Raw genomic sequence first — 23,735 nt, forward strand, 5'->3', positions numbered from 1 at the left:
CTGAAGGATGCTAATAAAATAGGATTTGAGAGTCAGACCAGCTGAAGTGAAACCTTGTAACCATGGCCTCTCTTCATCTCTTTGTGATGCGTGGGATCTTTCCTCCACAGTATCAGCCAACTCACCAAGGCCAGAAAAGATGTCTCATTCCTTTAGGCATTCTTGCAAGACTCGGAGCAGCACTTTTCACATTTGTTGATTTTTTGAACTGGCCTCTGTTAAAGGCATTCAATTTTTGACTACTCACAAGATGGATCAGAAAGGAAAGCCTTAACTGTGCTAGCTTATTCCTTTAATATGTTGTTGCTGGAAATTATACGCCATAAATATGCACGTCCATAAGACACTCGCCATCTTTAGTAAGCAGATACTGGCTGAGTAGCTTACATGTGTCAGGCCCGGATGTGGCGCCTGAGGTTAAATCAGTACATTTGACTTAGAAAGATTTCAGAAATATGCGTGGGACTTTGCGATGCTAGGAAACAAATCCAGCAACTCTGTTTCATCCTCTCAGAGAGAGAAAAGTCAAAATTTACAGTTCATAAAGCCTCTTTAATTTCTAGATTTTTCAAATATAAACATATTTTTATATACTTAGATTAACTTAAATTCCATTGTAGACAGGAATATTAGCAGCAAATGAATAAGAGATTCTGTTCCACTGACTTTTCTATAGTGACATGTTTGCATAATAGTATCTAAATATGATTGTCAAGAGATTGGATAATTATTATATATACATTTATATATTACTCTTCAATATGGAGAATAATTTTATCTCTACTTAAAGGGCACATCTATATATGGTCAGAGCCAAAAACATTACTTTTGAGGCTACACTGTTGTTTGCTATAGTTCAAAATTATTAATTGGTTTAATATGACCAGCTACTTAATATAAGATAATATCGAAACACATTCTGACTTGCACTGTATAATCTCTGGGAGTCTAATAAATAAGTAATTATATGTGTAAACTATTATAACTACTGTTCAACTAGAAATGTCCTCTTTTGAAAAATGTCGTAAAGGATTTTATGCAAGTACGCTATTTTAACTGAATAATATTTTGGTTTAGTTTTTGCCAAGAATTTGTTCTTATAAAACATTAGGGGGTCATGGAAGGATGGTTGCCTTTAAGCTCACACAGCTAATGAATGAGCTGAAAAGTAGAACAGAATCTTCCCCTGTTGTACTTTTCTGCCCATCTGGATGGTAAAGTGGTAGAAGAACCAGCCTATTTCTTTTGAATGTTTAATAACACGAGCTTCAGGTATCAACACTGAATGAGGTAAATTTTTGAATTTTTCTCAGCAACTGGGACAATTTTCAGCAACTGGGACAGATTTCTAAATAGATATTCCTAAACCTGCTCCATGTTAGCTTGGGATAAACCTAGGGTCTAGGGAGCATCCCGAATGGTGTTGAGCTTATACAAGGATACATCAGAAAATTCATGGAAAATGGAATGAAAAAGACAAGCTTATTTTGGTACAAAAGAATTGAAATATATATATATATACACACACATATATATACCTATATATACACACATATGTATATATACATATATATACATATACATATATATGTGTGTGTATATATATAAAGGGATCCTCAAATAATCCATGCAGAATGCATTTTATGAAAAACCTGTACATGGATTTCGATTTTTTTTTTTTTTGTACCAAAATGAGACTGAATACATAAAGTTGTCATTGAATTCAATGTTGTCCGTGGACTGTGTGAAGTCCCCTGGTGATGCTTTTCACATGTCGAGTTCACAGCTTCTGTCCATACAAAATCAAGACGATTGCACACACTTCAGAGAGGCTATGTGGCCCAAGCTAGTGTACTGGGGATAGATACGCCATTGAACTGTGAGGTTGCAATTATTGCTGGTGTGGGTAGGGGCAGGGTACGTTTCTGTAAGTAAGACCCAAGAACTGTTAAGGAACTGGAAAGGAAAATTCTGCCTGCTAGAGAGCTAGTTTCACAACAGTGAGAAATTTCACTCAGCACTTCTGAGAAGCGAACTCACGCTTGGGAAGCAAAACGCAACGCTGCTGCACTTTTAGAAGCAGAATTTTAGTATGGCTGGAAAGAGGAAATGGCAGTAGAGTTGAGGAAAATGCAAGGTGTGACTTTTCAGAAGGAGAGAAATTCTAGAACTACAGAAGCGTAAGGCCAAAGTAGAAGGAAAGCTGGAAGGAGGGGTGTCATGGGATGAGGCAACTCTCCGTGTCCGCGTGGCCGGACCCATTCGTGGTTTCCTGGCACGGAGGAAGTGGTTTCGCCTCGTGAGTTGCCCGAGGCTGGGGTAGAGCAGAGTGGGCGTGTGGGCTCTGCAGGGCCGCCTTTGCTTTCTAGAACGCCCATCCTCCCTGCGTCCGGGAGAGGGAAGCCATACATGCCAGCCGCCCCGGGCCGGGGCTACCCTCGCTGAGCTCCCTCTGAGCCAGGCTGGGTGCAGACTCGGAGGAAACTCTGTTCAGATAAGCTCGCCCTGGCCAAGCGCTTGGTCCGCAAAAGAACACGGAATAGCTTAGGACTGGGGGGAAGCGGCCCCTTTGTGAGGACCGCGAGGAGTGGTCTGGAGACCCCGAGAGGCCAGGGAAGGAAAAGCCTGGACACCGTGCATCTGCTCTGTGGCTCACAGGGTCTGTGTTCTCAGGAAGAACCTCAGGAGGTGCTTCAGCACCCGTGGTCCCCCAAGGCATGGGGTCCATGTGTGGTAGTGACCCGGCTTCTGCCCGGATCGCTGCCCCGTGAGTGTCCAGAGGCTACCCAGTGCTTTCTAAGGTTGTTCCCTCTGTTTAAAAAAAACAAAACAAAACAAACAAACAAACCAAAAAAAAAAAAAACAACTAAGGCCTCTTTTAAAAATATTGAACGTATTTGACTTTTTTCCCTGGAGGGAGGTTGAAGGCCTACAGTCTTGTTTCGATTGGCACACGTCTTTTAGGTCACGGCTACTTTAATCCTCTCTCCCCCCACCTAACTACCACAGCCATCATCCCAGAGTGATAAATAACAATGGTCAGTTTTAATAGATAGAGTTGAAACATACCATGTCATTCTGCTTCTACAGAAAACATTATTAAGCAATACTGGGTTCTTTGTGATAATATTATTTTTTTATCAGCAATCGGTGATGACTAGTAAAAATCTTAGACACTTCTGCTCCTTCTATGGCATTAACATTGCTCACTCTTACAAACCAACCTTGTGTGGCATCGATATTCAGTCTAAGTATACTGTCTGCCATCTGCTCATTGCATAAATATTTATGAGGCGCCCACCATGTGTTAAAACATAAACGCCGTTGGTGTTCACACTTAGGTTTGGATTGTAAACATCAAGTGTTCTTGGAGATTCCGTATAGGAGTCGTGTGTGTACCTGCGGCATATCTGTGGCACACTCAGGAGTAGGGACCTGGGAATCGAGGAAGCGGGTTCTATTCTTGGCACCGACCCTGACTTCTGGGTGACCTTGGCCAGTTATTTAATCTGTGCTTCCATTTCCCCTTCTGTAAGTGGCAGCTACCGGGCTTCCCCTTTCTTATAATACACAGCTCGGGATGAGTTAAATAAGAAAATCACTTGAAATGACATTTTCTGCTTTTCAAAAAGCTTAAAATAATTTTCCAGTTCCTACAATGATATGTCCCATCGACTGCTTACAAACTGTAAGGCCATTTGACCGTTCACTCTGAGAAGCAGTGCGAAATTAACTGAAACTTTCAACTTATGAAATTAGAATGCTTGTGGAAAAAAAAAAAAAAAACAGAAGTTCTACATACATTGTAAGTAGTTCCCTGGGATACAGAATTGACTCTGGTTCTGAAGCGGATAATAACCCAGGAAAAACAAAAGTCCAACAGCCCCTCCACCACTGTGTCAATCAGTACTTCTTCAGGGCCAACCGGGACCACCTGTGCCAGCTGCGGTCCAGTTCAGACAGGTGAAGATGTTATCATTCTCTGCCCATAAGCACCAGCACCTCACTTACGTGATTTGGTGCTTTGCCAGGGAGCTCCCTGAGGAGGTAGAGAAGGTGCCGGAGTCTCCAGGCACGGGAGGTGGGGGAGAGGCGGTACAGGATTCTTCTTTACTGTGAGCATTGAATGATGGGTTTTCTAAGGAAACCTTAACAGACATACCTGGACTCTCAGGGGACTGTTCCAAAAGTCTCGTGGAGGTCAGAACTGGAGTCGAAAGTAATTACACATTGTAGAAGTTAAATAGAAAGTAATATCCCCTGTCACTCTCAGTGACAATGTGATGTGCCCTCTCTGAAACACTGTTCGTCAGCCCCAGCAGTAGGGTTCTACTGGGCTCGGCCGAGAAAGCCATCCACTCCAGCGTGAAGTGTGCTTCGCTGTTTTCTCCCAGGGGATGGGAGGGGGTGGCCTACAAAACCATGCAATGGCAGAGGCATCCAGGAACTCTAAGAAGGGCTTGCTTAATTGCATTTCTCTATTGTTTGCATTAGCAAATTGGCAAAGAAAGGAAGGCCTGAATCATTAGGGATGTTTTAGGGATAGATCATTTGGAGGAAATGTAGTTCTGTGCATCAGTGGGGTATGTAAAATTAACAAGACAAAAACAAAATAGTTGTTAATGGTAATTAATTAGAAATGGACTCAAGGACCCACATTGAATGAACTGCTGGCATGAATGTCTATTATTTTTATGCTATAACAGTTTTATGTCCCATATTTGATTTTCTGTCCATAAAATCAAAGTTAACAATTTTGAAAAAAGTTATCCACATTTCCTGGGGGCAAAATGCGGGTCAAATGTCTGAGGGAAGTAACTTAAGAAGACTTCCTTTTGGAAATGTGATTGCATACCTCAGGTTTTAATACTTATCACATTCCTCTTAAGTGCACACGTAGTTTGCCTCCATGTGTCTCTTAACATATATTCTATGCAGCGATGGCAGGCTCCCATCAGGCATGCAATGGAGAATTTTAATTTGCCACAAACAAAATCTTGAATCAACCTTTTGAAGAAGACCACTTGACCACAGACCACTTTAGCCGAACTTTGAGCTTGAACAAAGCCAAATAAAACTGGCCATCTTATACAGGAGGCTTTCATCACAAGCCAGAAGTGGATGTTCACTTACTAATGAGAAACTTCTTGCATTCTGTTATATAATTACTGCACGAGGAAGTGCACACTGTCTGATGAGAGTGTTCGGACAACAGCCCTTATTAATATTTCATACAAAGACCTGAGAGCAGAACACGAGTTCATTTGCCAAATGCCTCTTTGCCACTTGTCTATGCTTTGTGAGATTTTCCCCCTTTTTCCCACTCTTCGTGGTCATATAGTGATTCAGATGAATAATTGTTTCTAATGAATTAACTGTCTCCTGTAATTGCTATCAAATATTTCATTATGTGTCTTAAATTAAACAAAAAGGCTGAGTCATAGAAAGTCTATGCTGGCTGGTTTTTGTGGGGATCTTTTCAGCAAGATTCAATGTAGTTCCCAGGATTAGGAATGACAGGAGAGAATGACAGAGTTGGGGAGGATTCCCTAAGAAGACTGGAAGAACCTCTCACATTCTCTGTGGCCATTCACAGTTTTTTTGTTTTTTTTTTAATTGAATGAGTATTTTCATTGCTGAACCTAGAAACTAATGTCCTGACACAAGATCCTTCATTAATAGATAAATAAAACAAATCATTTATAAAACGTACTATTTTTTGAAATCTACCTTTTAGATGTATCTCCATTGACTTGTTAGACTTCCTTTCCTTGCTTCCCTCCCTCCTTCCTTCCTTCTTTCCTTTTTTTCATCCATCCTTCCTTCTTTCTTTTACTTTATTTGAAAGGCCAGAGAGACAGATGGAGAGAGATCTTCCATCCACTGATCCATTCTCCCAAATGCTGTAATAGCTACAGCTGAGCTAGGCCAAAATCAGGAAACCAGGTACTCAATCCTTGTCTCCCAGATGGGTGGCAGGGACCCAACTACTTAAGCCCATCGTCTACTGCCTCCCAGAGTGTGCAGTAGGAGGAAGCTGGAGAGGAAGTGTAGTAGTTGAGCATGAACTATGCACTCTGATATAGAGTGCAGGTGTCCCAAACTGGAATTTAACTTCTGCACCAAATGCCTGCTCCAGTAGGCTATTTCTTAAAATACTGAACCTAGTTTGTGATGTCAGCCTAACATCACTGTCTTTTAGGTGAAGAAACAGGACACAGAGGACTAAGAATAGGAAAAGGGTGTGAAGGATTTAGACCAGGCTTCCAGTGACTAAGCCTTGTGTCTTCATACGTTCTCTAGACTCCCCCTTAGATGTTCTATCTCCTTGAATACAACATCCTACCGGATTGTAATAGCTATAAAACAGTTCATGAATGAGCCCTTTATCCGCTGAAAGCTGTGTTTGGCCCTCAACACTCAGTCATCTTTATCTAAGGGCCATAATTCCCCCTATTGTCCCACAAGGAAACCAAAGCTCAGAGTTATATCCCAGATTATGGCATGAAAGCAAAGAGGAGGAACAGGTTGGTGTTTCAGAAGGTTTCTTTTCATTGCTGTCCCACAGGGTTCTTCTGTGCATTCCCAGAGGGAGAGGCAGTCGTCCTCCCAGGGAAGCTTGGGGGAGGACTGCCTTAGCCTATCAGATCTGCGCTAACCAGCACTGAGTTCAGATTGAGTCCACCTGTTGAGTTAGGATTGCACTGAGGCTGGCAAAACAAAAGGAGTGATGAGTTAGCAGCAATTAGGAGAATTCGGCTCGAATTTCACAATTGTCTTTTGGGTCCCAAATCTGCACATGGAAGTAGGTCCTTTGAGGAGCTATAAACCATAAGGGGATGAGCAAGTCTGACAAGACCAACCTCAGTAGCACAGTGAATCAGACAGTTAAAGGGCCCTCCCAGCACTGCCCTCTCTGTAACTCTCTCATCAGCTGGGGGCATTTGATGTGTCCCGGAGTGTCCCATTCCCTTACTGATTGTTCAGGATTATTGTTCTGGATTGAGATTCAGCACACACTTAGCCTTCCTGAATAATTACATGGAGATGACACATGGAGAGTAATTGAAGGAAGTGTAAGAGGAGGGGCCCAAAGAAGACAAAGGAAAGTGCATGAAGGTTTATACTCAATGGAGTGAATGAGCTGGGGTCATGGAACCTGCCAATTTCAGCCTCAGCATGCCTTGAACCCAGTCACCTCCCAGGATTACTTCCCTTAGAATGAAGAACACATTGGAATTATAGCCCTCCCCCCCCCCCCCCACATACACACACCAGAAAAAAGAGCTAATGCAAGATGAGAAACTATCGCTCATACATCAGCAGTTATCTGTCACTCCCACAGCTAGTTAATGGCAAGCCTGGGATGAGACCTGTGTCTCTGATGTCCTGTTTATCGTTATTTCTACTACAATATTGTCTCACGTCTCCACGGGGGTGCTGAGAACCTGGCTGTAGAAAGTGGGCCAATCATAGATGGTAGGCGGTGTGTGCCGCAGGTTAAAGGAAGCCCTGTGGAGCCCTGGGGAAGTAGAAGGATGGGTGGATCCTGTCAAGTCACACGGAGAGGGAGTGGGCCAAAGACGTGAGGGAGTGGCATGGAGGTGGGAATGGGTTAAGGAGTTGATGAGGTTGTGCCGGAAGACTGATTTAGTTGGTGCATCAGGTTTGAGTTAAGACAAAAGTGAAAACCACAATTAGAAAGCTAAATTGGGACTTGATGTGGGATTTCTTGAATAGAGGCAGGATAATCAAGCCAGCTGGCCAGGCTGCTTGAGCTGACCATCCATGGCCAGGGCCGGGTTGTCTGCTATATTTTCCCCAGAAGTCTCCCTGGTCGCTTGTTTCAGACTGGGGGACTTTCACATGACTCACTATTGGTGGTCTTACTCCTGTGGCTCTTCTTCAACATGTATCATGGGCATCGTGCGTCGCAGCCCCAGAATTCTGCCTTCCGTGTCTGAAAATCAAGACCAAGGAATTTCACTCAGGCTTCTTTAAAACTTGCAAGGGTGTATATTATCCTGTTCTCTTAGGTCTTGAGTGCTCCGTATGCCTAGTCATAAGATACTCACTGACGGCTACGTTATTGGCAAATTCTCTCTGTGAACATAAAAAAGTCCTCCAATGAGTAAGGAAAACAAGAATGTGTACTCGGAGATTATCTAGAGGCAAACAGAAGGTTATGTCTGGGAGAAAACGGATGGCTTCAGATTTCTATTTTATTTTCTTTATAACTAGAATTCATTGATCACCTCCCCATGATGTTAAGTGCTTGGTGTGTGTTCTGTATGCATTATCTTATTTAATTGTCACAGAACGTCTATGAAATGGATGAAACTGTTACCATTTTCCAGATCAGTTCAGGGACCTTGGTGGGAAACCAGTCCTGGTTGACATGGCGAAGAGACTGTGAATAAGTGGGCACAATAGCTTCTCTGGGTTTGGGTTTCTGCGTCCATGCAAGGAATAATAGCAGTGACATCATAAGGTTGTTGATGAATGAAGTGAGGTATTCTACGTGAAGTGCTTGGCCCAGTGAGTAGCACCTTGCAAGTACTAAGTTTGTTTGCTCAGAATTGCCCAGTACTTTTGGTGCTTTCAAGTGGCCGCCAGCTGCAAAGCCATTTCCCTCTGAAGTGGCTTCACGTCCCCACCAATATCTTGTGAGATTGGAAAATAATCTGACAAGATGATTCAGGCTGTTAGGTTGATGTCTCACAAGGAAACACACTTGCATTTTGGGGCTTGCCTTCTTTCTATGACGACTTATTTCCAAGAAATCAGAATGGGGCCAGAAATGGTGGATGTCTCAGCCTACTTAGGAAACTAGAGGAATCTTAGTAGCTTGGAACTCCTCTTTTTCATGAACTCTCCCTCAGCTATTCAAATCCTCATTGAATGTACTCTTGTTCAGTCTGTATTGGCACGTGCCATCTTGTTATTCCACTTGCTTGTGCTCAATTGCATTTTATTTTTCCAGGAACTCAACACGTTTCTTCAATAAACACATACATCCCTTAATAACTGAAGGAACTAAGTAGTGTAACTTCTGTGAGACATGAGTTTACATCTAAGTGGACTATCAGTGAGCAAATTACTTTGTATTTGAATAAAACAGTGCTGGCATAATTTTTGCAGCCATTTTTTTCCCCCTATTCTTGAAGAAAGGAGAAGACCACACTGGTCAGGGTTCTGTCTTCCACTGGACCAGAAGCTGCTTCTCCGTGTGAAACTGTCTGTGATTATCCACTTGTCAGGCAGAGATATTGCTGAGCCGAGTCTATCCAGAGCCCAGTGAGATCCCCTGTCTTCATTAATAGTCATCATGGTGAATGGAGAGGCACTGAAGGCGGTGACATGGTGCTTAGTTTAGGGGATTGTGTGAGGGTCATTTGACGGTCACTAGTGTGCCTTTTCTCAGCACGTTGGAGGTAAGAAGGGGAAGGCAGGGTTGACACCTGCCACGAGCTTGGATCTGCATCAGCCAGGCCATGCTTTAAGGATCCCCTCTTCCCCTCAGGCCTTAACCGAGCGTATGGCAGGCAACATGTGCCTTCCTCTTCTGTGCTCTACCAGGTGACTAGGCAAAGCACAGGGCTGTAATGATGAGCCAGACAGAGTCCCTGTCATTAAACAGCTCTCAGGGTGGTCAGAGAATAAAATGATTACCCGAATGATCTCGTGACCTCATGCCAGGCACCATGCTAAGCACGTCAGACAACTTAGCACATGTGGTATCACCCTAATATCTGCTGATGTCAGGGGGGGTTTCTTTAGATTCTGAAACTATTTTCCTTCTGCTTATTTTCTGAAGCCTGTAATCAAAGAAAACTAGTCAGGCGTGGAAGCAGAGGGCTGCTACCATGGAGTAGACCGTGCTCCAAGCACTTCCATTCCCAGAGAATGGGAGGTGGTTCGCAAAAGTACACAAATCGCGCAGCTCTGGGTGGAGCAAGAAAATGAGCTAAGATTAGAATGGAGGTATGGGCCACGTGCTTTACAGGATATCTTCAGAAAGTTTGTGGAAAATTGGAGTCAAGAGAACAAAAAAATGGAATTTAGAAGAGGAAGGTTGTTTTGGTGCAAACAATTATGAACTTTACACATAAGTTTTCTCATAATTCTCATTTCCCATGAACCTTTGAGAGCTCCTTGTACTTTATAAGAAGAAAGGAAACAAACATTTGGAAGATGAATGTGCCCCTAAGATGAAGACAAATCAAGAGAAGTGTAAGCTTTCGGGCAGCTGAGCTGGGCGAGAACGATTTCTTGCCTCGTAGTCTGTGGGATGCAGCACACACACTCCTCAACCACTTGTCTGCTGCAGTGAGGGTCGCGGGACTGGTAATCCCAGCATTCCTCAGCGCTGGCCAATGGCATACCACCAAAGGAGAATTGATTTAAAAATGATTTATCTGGGCTAGTGTGATCAGAGATAACATTTCAGAGTTATTCAGGCAATCAAAAAGGTTGCAAGTCCTCTGCATAATTTTCTGACTTTGATTCTCAGAATTGGAATTTTACTATCCAGATTCATACCTAATTAGAAAGCTGGGAAACGATGATTTGAACTCAGGGCTGGCTAATTCTCAAATCTATTGTCTTTCACACTAACCTGTGATTCTCCACCCCTAAACCCCCAAAGGCATTCTGGATGCTTTTGTATTTTTTTTTCAAGATTTTATGTTATTTATTTGAAAGACAGAGTTATAGAGCGAGTTAGAGAGAGAGAGAGAGAGAAAGATAGAGAGAGGTCTCCCATCTGCTGGTTCACTCCCCAAATGGCCACAATGGCCAGAGCTGTGCCGATCCAAAGCCAGGAACCAGGAGCTTCTTCCAGGTCTCCCACGTGGGTACAGGAGCCCAAGCACTTGGGCCATCCTCCTCTGCTTTCCCAGGCACACTAGTGGGGAGCTTGGTCGGAAGTGGAGCAGCCAGGACTTGAACCGGAGTCCATATGGGATGCCAGTGCTGCAGGGCCAGGGCTTTAACATGCTACACTGTAGCGCCAGCCCATGCTTTTTTTTTTTTTCCTTCCTTCTTTTTTAAAGATTTATTTATTTGAAAGTGAGAGTTATACACAGAGAAAACGAGAGGCAGAGAGAGAAAGAGAGAGAGAGAGAGAGGTCTTCCATCCACTGGTTCACTCCCCAATTGGCCGCAATGGCTGGAGCTGCACCGATCTGAAGACAGGAGCCAGGAGCTTCTTCCGAGGCTCCCATACAGATGCAGGGGCCCAAGGACTTGGGCCGTCTTCCACTGCCTTCCCAGGCCATAGCAGAGAGCTGGATGGGAAGTAGAGCATCAGGGACTCGAACTGGTGCCCAATGGGATGCCAGTGCCGCAGGCAGTGACCTTACCCACTACACCCCAGCACCGGCCCCAGCCCCATACTTTTGTATTGACCATTATATAATAAGTATTGACCATTATATAATAAGTAAGCCACTCGTTTTCTCTGTATACAGAGAACAAAATGCAATGATAGCTTGAAAGACTCTTTTCTGAGTGATCAAAGCCAGTATTACAAGCTTCCTTCTTAAATGGGTTGAAGGATATTATTTGGAGCCACTCCTAACATTTCCCTAAAGATTTGTGATTTATCAAATGACCCTTCCTCAGCCAGCCGGTCAGCTCTTCACTAAGAAGAAAAAATGAATGAACAAATAGGTGTTCTCCGAGGCTTACATCTGGGTGAAACCAACCAAGTCGGTACCCACCCTTGGCTCATATCTGGGTGTAACCAACCAAGTCGGTACCCACCCTTGGAGCCACCCAAGCCCAGGGTTGGGAGAGTCCCCAGGACCTGACTCTGACTGTGTGAAAGAGGGGAGGGGGTGAAGGTAGAAAGGGGCCCAGGGGTTGGGGGGCTTGCTGGCGCTCAGGATGGCAGCAGGCAGAAGGGAGAGGGGAGGCAGGGATGCAGAGGCTGGGAGAGCCAGCCTTGGTCTGAGTGTGAATGGACCACGGAGCCGTGGCGAGCAGGAAGCAGTGCAAGCCAAGAAGCTCACGGGAAGGCTGTTATCTCACCAGAGGTGGCCGGGGGACGCTGGATCCCCTCCACCATTGTCCAGGGAGCTGACCCAGAGCCTACAGTTCCCGAAGTGCTTCTCCACTCCGCCCTCCGCACGGAGACAGAGAAGTAATTTTCAGTATGGGCTCCCGGGCGTCATAAGGTCTCTCCCTGCCCAAGCAGGTCACTCCTCCGGGATCCCCTGACCCTGACCCTGGGGGCCCCCTGAAGGCACAGGCCCTTTTCCTGAATGATTCTGTCTAAACACTCCTTCCAGCTCCGCGCCTTTCTCTGCCAGCATCCTCGCTCTGATCTTGTTGGATTTGCAGTGGAGAAGATAGTGGGAGCAGATTCTGTTCATCTGAAGGCCCTGACACCCCGTGGCTGAGTTCTGACACGGCACCCGCAGCAGCTGACCTGGGAGTGTTCACTCTGGGCGCTTCTCCAGGGCTGCGCCCGATTGGGGGGCCAGTCCCGCTCCTGCCCTCTGGCAGGGTTCCAGGTGGTCCGTGTTTCCTTTCTTTTTTTTTTCAAGACCTTTTACAGCCTGGGCTCCTCTCCCCCTTTGTTTCCTCCATTGCAATGATTCAATATTCTTTCCAAACAGATTCTAATCGCAATTCTAGCGCGTGCAGTAAAATCCCATTAAACAGATAAGCAGAGTTCACAAGAGTCCTCAGATTTCATCAGCCAAAAAAGAAAGAGAGAGCGAGCGAGAGAGGGAGATCATTCTCTGTATTGGGGCTTTGTAGAACTTTCTAGAGCCTCCTTTTTTCCTAACTGCATGTGCTTTATGCATACATCTAATATGCACATTCATTTGAGGCAAGGCTCAGGCTCAAATAGACAGCCATCAGGGGTTGAGGTACATAGCCTAGTTCCACCGCTGGCCTTACAGCTACTCTTTCAAATATTGGGGTTCTTAAGAAAACAGGCCAGTCACCCCAGAATACCCATTGATCATGCAAACAAAAGCAAATTACCAGGGAAAGACACTGACAGAAATTTATTTTTGTTGTAAGCTTTTAAGAAGTGATCAAAATTTATCAGCCAGTAGAAGACAAAGTGTTCTTGTAGTTTTAGCATCAGAGCTAAGCCAATTGATGTTGAAATGTAATTATAAGGTACACCTCTGCCCCACCCCCACCTCCTTTCCCAAGAACTGGATCCTTCTTCTGCTTTTCTGACTGGCAATTCGAATCCAGAGGACCTCCTGAACCTTTCTCTGCAAGAACTGACCCTGAGCAAACGTTGTCCGGGGAAGCACAGCAGGACGGGTTCAGACAGGTCTCCCTGTATGATGGCCTGTGCTCAGCCATGATGGGAAGAGATAAGAAGGCCTGGGTTCTAATCCCGCCTCTGCCCCTTTCTCTGTGAACTCGAGCAAGGCCTTAGATCTTTCTGAGCCTTGGCTTCCTTGTGCGATGGGGATCCTGAGACTGCTTCGCTGGGGCACTGTGAGAGTTGGCTGAGGAGGAATGAACGCTCGGAGCTCCTGACCCAAGCCTGGCACTTAGCAGTAGCCCAGGCACACTGAATCTCCCTTCCGAGGAGCCAGACACGAGCAGAACGGGGCCTTCGAAAGACAAGTCGGCATGACACCACGTATCACAGGGTGAAAGGGGATCTTGAAAAAAACCGAAACAAAACAAACTTAAGACTGATGACTGTGGGGTAGACCTTGTAGAACTGGAGTGGCTATCAAACTTGCAGGAAAGTATTTCTGAAAGAGAATTTTATACAGGGTAGTGACGGCAGGAGTTCCGCGTTCCATAGCAGGCACCAAACCAGGGGGCAGATTCTGTGAAGGTTAAGTGACCACTGACCCATCCAGCCCAGTTTTTCAGAGTCTGTCATCTTCTTACCTGAGAGCCCAAGGGCAAGTACTAGCAGTGGCTGCCGCTCACCTGACTGGACGGGTCTGTCGGATTGCAGCCCGCGCCACAGTCCTTCCCTTGAAGAAGAGACTCTGCGATTTAAAGAGGGGAAGAAGATGTAAAACAGGAGGACTTGGAGGGGGGGCAGCACTATGAGAAGCCAGTGGGGCGAGAACAGCACAGGTGAGCATGGAGGGGTGCTCAGGGCGCACTATGGTCCCGAGTGTGGGATCTGGAAGGCGAACAGAAACTGAGCAGACTTCCAGAACTGCGGCGTGATCTCGCTCTAGTATAAACTCTACCTGCAGATAGGGCATGCCGTATCTTTTGCTGTGAAATGAGAGCTGTTGAACAGATTTGGGAAAGAAGTTCTATCATGTATATAGAGCTAAAAAAAAAAAAAAAAAAGGAAGAAAGAAAAAGAAAAAAAGAGACATTAAATTCCCAACTGCAGTAAGTTTGGGTGGTGAACAGTCGAGAGGACTTCTATTTCTATACCCAAAAGGGCGCTGGAGTAGGACGATTTCTCGTCGTATGATGGGAGCACATGGATACCATGTTACCTGCGGTGGAAAGGTTCCATACACACATCCTGAAACAAGCCGGAAGTGAGTGCGGAAATTCTACCAGCAGTCAGTGTTAAGATTGTAGGGTTGAGCCCAGGGCTGGCTTTGCCTTTTACCCACTACGCCACAGTGCTGGCCCCTGGCTTTGCCTTTTTCTGTGGCTCCAGGCTGCCTCTGTCTGTCTTTGGTCACAGAGGGGGCAAATATTTACGAATGTGGAAGGAGCAGGACAAACCCACCACCAGGATGAGAGAATCTGCCCAAAGCACATAAGTCAGCAGTGTCATCTGCGTCCACGGAGGGGGACAGTGCCCTGTGCTGTGTTGAGAAGACCACCAGTAATTCAGAGCAGATGGGTGAGCAGGGCAGATGGCCCCCACTTGGAGTGAAACAGGCCGACACGTCACTCAGAGTCGCAGCTGCGTGTGTTGGACATGTCACGGGCTGCTGGCTTTTCCTTCATGTGTGTCACTCCCTAGTCTGAAGCTAAGTCGTGTGAGCTGCAGAGTAATTGACAGAGATGACATGGAATCCACTCTTAGCCCCAGAATTTTTTTTTCCTCTCTCTCACTGGTTATAAATACCTCCTTGGCATGCCGTATGCAAATGGAGGTGGGAGTCCTAGAGCTCCTTAGGAGAGAGGCAGAGGGGACAGCCCGAGCCTGATAACAGTGGCCTTGTCCAGAACAGTGCATGAGAGCTTTCTTATCTCGCCTTGGCAGGAGGTGCTGTGAGCTTCCTGTGCGAAATCAGAAGCGAGCGCTGCTTTCCTCTCGTTGTTCGGCTTCCTCCCCCCTCAAGACGGTTCCCAGCACCGTGATTATCTTTGCATCTTCAAACATGGCACAATCTACTTCCTTAAGAGCTTGATGTATTCTTAAGGCTTAGGCAAATCCCCCTCCCCCCCGAAATCTCTTTTCAAGTGCTGTTATAAAGTCAGCCTCCGAAATGACATTCTATTTTTGTGGCTCCAATGACAAAGAGGGAAAAATAACAACCTAGCAATTAGAAAATAGCCACAGAACGTGTCCGTTCCATTTGGGGGAGCCGGCGGTAAGTCCGGCCTATAGCTTCCAGACCAGGGCTGGCAGAGTTGCTTTCTGCCCTTAGCGCGCTGAAGGAAGAATGTGGGGTTGGGCGTTGGGGGGGGGGGTGTGTGCTCAGAAGCCCACACAGCTCTGAGTGAACTCAGACAGGAGACTGTAGTTCCCTTGGGAAACTCCGAGGCTTGCTTTACCCTAACGTATTTCTTTGTATTTCCTGAAAACCAGGAGTAGGAAATTCACATCTTTATCATGGGCTTCCCTTACCTTTTTCATTGCCTTGGGTGAAAGCTAAAAGTGTTCTCTTCCAGTTACAAGAGAGTTCAGCGCTTGCGTGTCACGGTCCCAAGGAGCCATGCGCATGTCTACTATAGGTGTATACATGTATCTACATGCGTGTTATAGATACTCAGATGTGTGTGTGTGTGTGTGTAAGATGGGAAGTGAAACAGGAGTTTATGGATGGTACAGTCTAGAACGTGGAAAAGAATGATCATGAAAATGATGGCAAAGTGGCTTTCACAGTGTGATTTTAAAACTTGATCATTAAAATGTCTCCCATAAAGGAGAGAGTGAATGATTTTGCTTTAGTTCAGTCTACTCCACTAACCAATAAGGGTCAACATGTTCAGTTATTTTACCCAAGGATGATATCTAATCGCCAGTGGAAATCACCAAAGTTCCTTAAGGGATGCTCAGCCTACATTAGTTTTTTTTTTTTTTTTCATTATAAATCATGTATGTGTAAAAATATACATTTTTAGGGGCTTGCATTATGGTGTACTAGGTTAAGCCACCACCTGTGATGCCAGCATCCCATATGGGCACCAGTTCATGTCCCAGCTGCTCCACTTCCAATCTAGCTCCCTGCTAATGAGCCTGGGAAAGCAGCAGGAAATGGCCTAAGTGCTCGGACCCGTGCACCCACATGGAGCCTCAGAGGCAGAATCCTGCTGAAAGACACAGCAGTGCGGGTCCCCAGCCCCACAGGCTCCACAGATCGGCATTCTGGGGCCCTTCCAGGCTGAGGCACCAGAGAAAACTAATAACCAAACATCCTTCTGACCCTCGCGGTCCCTGCCCTCTTATCTTTTCTCCCTTACCTTACCTTGTCTGTTGCGTCTCACGTTGGTCAGTACCGCACGTGGCTACTTAAACTCAGCCACTCCTTCTTTCCGCACGCTGGCTTCAAAAATCATTCCCAGGGTGAACATCGTCAAAAACCGCCCAAGTCATGGACAAATCTGAGACCAGCACGCTCTCTGCTCACGGAAAATTCTAGTCCAGAAGGCACAAACACAAAGTGATGAAGTGTTTAAAATAAAGAGGGAGATTTCATAGGCCTTACAGATAAGTAATAGCAACATTTTTGTTTTCTAATTAGACACTTGAGGCCTGAGATGCTGAGATGTGAGAGTTTGCCGTGATACCCAGAACTTGAAAAGAAATCGACTAACGTTAAATACTCTCTGTGATGTCTGTTTCCATGTGCACTTAATTAACCCTGGAAAAAATTAGCTATGCAACTGAATATTCTGATGAAAAGCCAGCCTTTTTTGGATGCTATTATTATTTTGGATGCTATTATTTGAATGCTATTATTTCCTGGAGATTTTCATTGATTAACATGACTTCATTTCTGCCCCCCTCCCTGTATTTACATGTTACTTCTAGTAGGAACTCATTAAAATTGAGATATTAAATTTTCTGATTTATACATTTTGCTTTACTACTTACCATGCAAAAGAGGAAGGCAGTACACTGGTATGGATTTTTCTGCATATTAGGCAAATATGTTTGCTACTTTTAAGTTTTCAGGATGAATATAGGAAAATAATCTGCAGAAAAGAAGATTCACATTAAATATGTGACTTTGTTATCAGAAGACTTATGCAGTGGCTTTCTCCCTTTTTTAAAAAAAGATTTATTTTGGGCCGGCGCCGTGGCTCACTTGGTTAATCCTCCGCCTGCGGTGCTGGCATCCCCTATGGGCACCGGGTTCTAGTCCCGGTTGCTCCTCTTCCAGTCCAGCTCTCTGCTGTGGCCCAGGAGGGCAGTGGAGGAATGCCTAGGTGCTTGGACCCCTGCACCCGCATGGGAGACCAAGAAGAAGCACCTGGCTCCTGGCTTCAGATCGGCGCATTTGGGGGGTGAACCAACAGAAGGAAGACCTTTCTCTCTGTCTCTCTCTCTCTCTCTCTCTGTCAAATAAATTTTAAAAAAAGATTTATTTTATTTATTTGAAAGTCAGAGTTACCAAGAGGCAGAGTCAGGGAGAAAGAGAGAGAGAGAGAGAGAGAGACAGAGAGAAAGGTCTTCCATCCAATGGTTCACTCCTCAGATGGCTGCAATGGCCGGAATTGTGCTGATCAAAAGCCAGGAGCCAGGAGATTCCTCTCGGTCTCCCACGCAGGTGCAGAGGCCCAGAGATCTGGGCCATCCTCTACTGTCTTCCCAGGCCACAGCAGAGAGCTGGGTCAGAAGTGGAGTTGCTGGAACTCGAATCGGAACCCATATGGGATGCTGGCACTGCAGGCAGCAGCTTTCCTGGCTGTGCTTCCATCGCACTTGTCACCATGGGCTGGACTGTGCTGCAAAGCAACGTGGTGATGGCTTTCTTCTCTACTTGCAGGTATGATTTCTGTTCCAAAAATGAAGAAGCGTTTCTCCTGGATCCTACCAGCAAGACAGGAAACAGAATTGAGAGCATCACTCAGCGCACGGCAATAATAGAAGGAAAGAATAAGGTATTGTTTATGAAAATGAGCATTGGGATATTGATTCTATAACTCCAGTCGCAGCTGGCAGTTCTAGGTCCATGGGGACAGAAGTAATTCATGTTAAACAAAAATTCAGAGAGGAGAGAGACAGTCTCTGAACTATGTCTCCATGGAGAACGACCCTGTCTTCTCCGGTCACTGCCAACTCCAAGACAATGGGTATATCCGCAGCAAGCAGAAGAGACAGAGTTAGAGCTGTCCTCTTGAACTTCAAATGGGTCCATAACAGGGCTTCTGCATCCTGGCTGCCTATTAGAATATTTGACTAACTATTGTTACATGCAGATCTCTGGGGTGGAGCCCAGGGCTTGCAACAATTCTCCAGATGATTTTAGCATGTAGCCAGGACTAAGAATCACTGATATGCTGCCAGTGGGGTCCCAGTAGGCAAAGGCTAGTATGAAACTTCAGGCAAAAACTGAGTGCTTTTATTGCAAGCATAGCAGGTTCTTTTCCTCTGTGCTGAGCTATGCAGACACAATCTATACCCAAATCCCTTGCCCTAATCAGGGATAGCAGGTGGTTTTTTTTTTTTTTCTTCTGTCAATCTTGAACCATTCCTTTTGTACTCCTCTAACCACCAGTGGGTGTCAGCAGTCCTGAGAGCCAGACTTGCCTCGGTTTTCAGACCTGATGACTTTTTTTCTTGTTGAGTGGGTGAAGAATACATTTACACCTCTGCTATGGTCAGGCACAGGGGAGCAAGGCTCTAAGCAAGAAGCTGCTATCTCATGACCCCTTGCTGAAATGTCTATTTACACACGCGTGTCTGGACTGGGAGTGGGCACTGCTCACACAGATGCCGCTCTCTGCTTGAGCCTGGTTACGCTGTTCTATTCAGCTGTATTCTTTGCATTTGAAGATGGCAAAGTAGATGACAGTTCCCCGTGTAGGATTTAACAATAGCAATAACTAACATCGGTTTTCATTATAGAAACTTTTTGACATATGCTAATGTCAAAATCATTCTTGGGTAGATCAGTGTAATTGTCATATTTTAAAGGTAAGAAAAATAAGAGTGATAAGATGATTAACCCGAAACCACACAGCTTAAAAGTATAAATGAGAAAGTCAGACCAAAGTCTTTCTGAGTCCAAAATCCAGTACTCTCACAGTATACAATCGAGTGGAAGTGGTGACGGCTTATAACAGAGGCTTGTCAAGGATTTAGGAAGTTTTTATAATCATAGGAGTAGCCATAAGTGGCTCACAATTCTTTGTCCCTCACAGATGATGTAATAGCTATTGATAAGAGCCATTTAATGAGATACTTAGAAAAGAGAAAATTCTATAAACTTGAAGGTTTAATTTGGGTGATGCTGGATTTTTTTTTTAACAAAAATTGCCTCAGTTCATTAGTAGAAGACAGACAATTAGTTGCCACAAGGTACTAGAAAGCTCGCAAGATGCCATTGGTTGTGTCCATTCATTTCCCCCTTTACTGGCCATGTTAGGTGGGTGTGCTGTGGAGCTAACCGTATCTGCGTCATCTAACTTCCTATTAAAAGGTCAAAATGAAATCTCAGCATGAGAAAGCCCTCTACAAATGCTACCGTAATAAAGCAACCGCCATATGTAAATATATACCCTAGTCCCACTTCCCCAATGAACTGTGGACATATGGAATGAAGACAATTCTTCAAAAAAAATACAATTTTTTTCAATGAAAAGATATTTAATTATTTAATACTCTTTCAAAGCTGACATATCTAGGAGTTGCAGAGCCTTTATGCAGTTGTAACTGTGACACATCAGACTTGAAGTATATGATTTCATGTCCTAAATGTAGGAGAATTTATTTCATTGACTTTTAGCATCTGCTAGTGTGTGTGTGTGTGTGTGTGTAAAAAAAGAAGTGTCTTTCATGTGATGGTGGTACATAGAAATGTGGCTCTTTCTGATTTAGGTGCAGTGCTCTTTGTAATTAAAACTGCTCTAATTTTCTCTACGTTTTTAGAAAGTAAATGAAAGTCTGTGACAATCCCTTCCTCCAGTCATGTAATCAGCCTGTCCAGTAACCCTATCCCACCTGTCACTGGGCAGTGCTCACCCAGGGGAACCTGTCGGATTTCAGAGACTTGTTTTTCATTTGTTTGTTCTGTTTTGTTCTGCTTAACTTAAATAAGGGTATAGAGGACAATCAAATTCCATTTCCTTATTGGCAAGTTTTGGCTCAGATTTGTGAAAAGTGAGTCACTAATTGGCATTGCTGAGAGCAAATGTGGAGTTCGCCTACTGTTTAAATGGAGTTGCAGATTATTGGGTCTGTAGACAGAGAGTAGGAAGCAGAAGGAGCCTGTGTTTGAAAAAACACATGGGAAATCTATGCTACAGCATGGAGTCTGGAGAACTGGAACCCTGTTAATGATTTAGCAACATTTCCATTGAAATCATTTTGTAGGGGGCTGGAGTTGTGGCACAGAGGGTAAAGTTACCACTTGTGATGCTAGCAGCCCATAGTGGGGCCCCAGTTGGAATCCCAGCTGTTCTGTTTCCCACCCAACTTTCTGCATATGGGTCTGGAAGGCAGAGAGTGAAGATGGCCCAGGTACTTGGGTCCCTGCCACTCACATGGGAGACCTGGAAAAAGCTCCTGGATCTAGGCTTCAATCTGACCCAGCCCTGGCTGTTGGTGCCATGTGGGTAGTGAATCAGCAGATGGAAAATCTCTCTCTCTCTCTCTCTCTCTCTCTCTCTTTCTCTCCCTCTCTCTCTCTCCCTCCCTCCCAGCCCCTGGCCCCTTGTTCTCCCTTCCAAATAAGTAAATCTTCATTAAAAAAAAAAAATCATTTTCCGGGCACTTTGGGAAGTGTGTGTACTGGATGAGACAAAGCCATGACACAATTACAGCTTGTGGTTCAGATCCCACACACCCCCGTTTTCTCTAATTCTCATATTCCATTTTCCCATCAATCGTCCCAAATGTGCTACCCTATGTTAATTTTAGATTCTTCCATGACCTTTATACATCTACTTTTATTTCTCCTGAAATGCTGGAAAGGAAACTACCTTAGAAACACCCCGAGATTAAAATCGCTGTTCCATATATAGGTTTTTAAAAACTGGTTCTGGAAAGTCGGCGGCATGACACACCACCCCATTCATCCTATTCCGTGAGATTCGGATGACATTGTAGTAGGGAATTACTCATGCGGGGAAGGGGAAGGAAGGAAGGGGCACGCACAGGCTGTGCACCTGCAGTACTTGATGGTTTCCAGGAGCACAGAAGAGCCCAGACGATGCACCTGGAAGGATCTGCTTCTACTGTAAATCCTTGAGGTCCTGCAGGGACTGTGGGAGCATCCCCAGGGCAGAGGTGCCCCCACAAAGTGAAAGCAATAAACAGAGGAGTAGAAGAACAGGGTTTTTAGGGGAGTGGAGTTAACACTGGACTGGAAACCTCCCTGAAGGCCTGCTTGTCTCCAATCACTGAGTCAATGACGAAGTGAAACTTTTTTTTTTTTTTTACCACTCCTAGCTCTTTTTATATTTAAGGTAAACAAAATTCAGGTATTTCATATATACAGGTTTAGGAACATAGTGATATTCCCCCCTACCCTTCTGCTTGCCCACACTCCCACCCTTCTTCCTCCCTCCTTTCTTAGTCTCTGTCTAAACTTTTACAATGATTTACTTTCAGTTTACTTTATACTCATTTTTTATCCTTTTTTATGTAAAGCTTTTATTTAATAAATATAAATTTCATAAGTACAACTTAAGTGGAACTTTTTAAATGTTGTCAGTTGATGTGCTTGTCGCATGCAACGAGGCACTGTACGTTTTAAGTGAGTGTGAAAGAACTGTTACCTGTTATTTTCTGGCTGATCTGAATTTTGCTATTCAAATATTTTTCTTTTTACTTATGCAACTTATTTGAGAAGCAGAGAGAGAGAGAGAGGACAGATAGGCTGAGCTCCTGTTCACTGGTTCACTCACCAAATGCCTGGAAGCTGAAAACTCAGTCCAGGTCTCCCAGACGGGTGAAAGGGCCCCAGCTGCTGCCCAGGGTTCTCATTAGCAGGAAGCTAAAGCTGGGTGCAGAGCTGGGACTCAAACCCAGGCACTGTAATGAGAGATGAGTGTGACCCAGCAGCATCTTAACTGCTGCACAAAACATCTGTCTCTCTCATTTTACTTTATCACTTCTGCTTCTTTCTCTGCCTCAGTCCTCTTTTACTGATTTTTACTGATGGAAAACGAAAACTAATTATGGAACTAATACAGACATCCTTGATAATCTCTTATGGTGTGCCTTATACCATACATGATTATCATTTCAAACATACCTTTTTTTTTAAAGATTTATTTATTTATTTGAAAGAGTTACACAGAGAGAGAAGGAGAGGCAGAGAGAGTGTGAGAGGAAGAGTCTTCCATCCACCAGTTTACTCCCCAGATGACGACAATGGCCGAGCTGTGCAGATCTGAATCCAGGAGTCAGGAGCTTCTTTCGGATCTCCCACATGGGTGCAGGGGCCCAAGGACTTGAGCCATCTTCCACTGCTTTCCCAGGCCACAGCAGAGAGCTGGATCAGAAGTGGAGTAGCCAGGACTCGAACCCAGTGCCCATATGGGATGCTGGCACTGCAGGTGGGGGCTTTACCTGCTACGCCACAGAGCTGGCCCCTCAAACATATCTTTACAATTCAAATTTGGACCCCGTTCTGTTTTAAAGCATTAAGTTGATGTTTGGTGCTCCATCTGCTAGAGCAGGGGTGGGGAACCTTTTTTCTGCCAAGGGTCATTTGGGTATTTGTGACATTCACGGGCATATAAAACTATCAATTGAAACATTACTTGCTGTGCATATATTGCATTTTGAGGCTCGCCTGTGGTTGCCTTGGCAGCCTGTCCAGCTCCTGGCCGGATGTTCCCTTCCCCTGTGTTGCAGTATTGCAGTTTTTCCCCTTGGATGTGCACATCGAAGAGTCAATTTGTGCCTTACCTTGTGCCTTGACATCCTGTCCTATGAGAACTTGCCTTGTAGCCTAAACATCACTGACCTTCAGCTCCCGTGGAGCTGTTTGCTGACCCCATATGATATAAACTTCCAATGCCAAATGTCTTTTTTTAATGAAAATATGTTTTAGTTTATGATGTATGAATATATCCTCTGGAAGAAGAGAAGCACTCTAGACATGAAATAATTTTTAATAACATTGGTTTCACCTTATTTTAAAATTTTCTTTTTGGATTATAACGTTGTCAAAACCACAGAACATTCTATTATTGGAAAACAGCTTGCAGTGTATGTTAGATGCTCATAGGTCTGTACGTGGCAGCATTTAGCATATGTGACCCATCTCTACTGATTGAAGGAGGTGTTTTTGGGGAAAAACTCCATTTGGTGAGCAGAGCTTTACCAATAGATCTGTGTTATTCAAGCTAAAGTGTAAGCAAGAAGCAGCTGAGAGTGGGGAGGAAGCACAGAAGCACTGCACAGACACACAATG

The 23,735-nt window shown here is 44.7% G+C and overlaps 1 protein-coding gene across 2 annotated transcripts in view; it reads left to right on the forward strand.

The window, feature by feature from the left end:
* The window catches only part of FLT1 (fms related receptor tyrosine kinase 1), a 199,607-nt gene that overhangs the window by 78,706 nt on the left and 97,166 nt on the right, over positions 1-23,735 (forward strand). For both annotated transcript variants that reach the window (XM_062194425.1, XM_062194426.1), the window contains exon 11: positions 18,135-18,249. In XM_062194425.1, the coding sequence (XP_062050409.1) occupies positions 18,135-18,249 (115 nt within the window). The remainder of the gene's footprint in view (positions 1-18,134; positions 18,250-23,735) is intronic.

This window comes from Lepus europaeus, chromosome 6 (genome assembly GCF_033115175.1).
Source record: "Lepus europaeus isolate LE1 chromosome 6, mLepTim1.pri, whole genome shotgun sequence".
Lineage (NCBI taxonomy): Eukaryota > Metazoa > Chordata > Mammalia > Lagomorpha > Leporidae > Lepus > Lepus europaeus.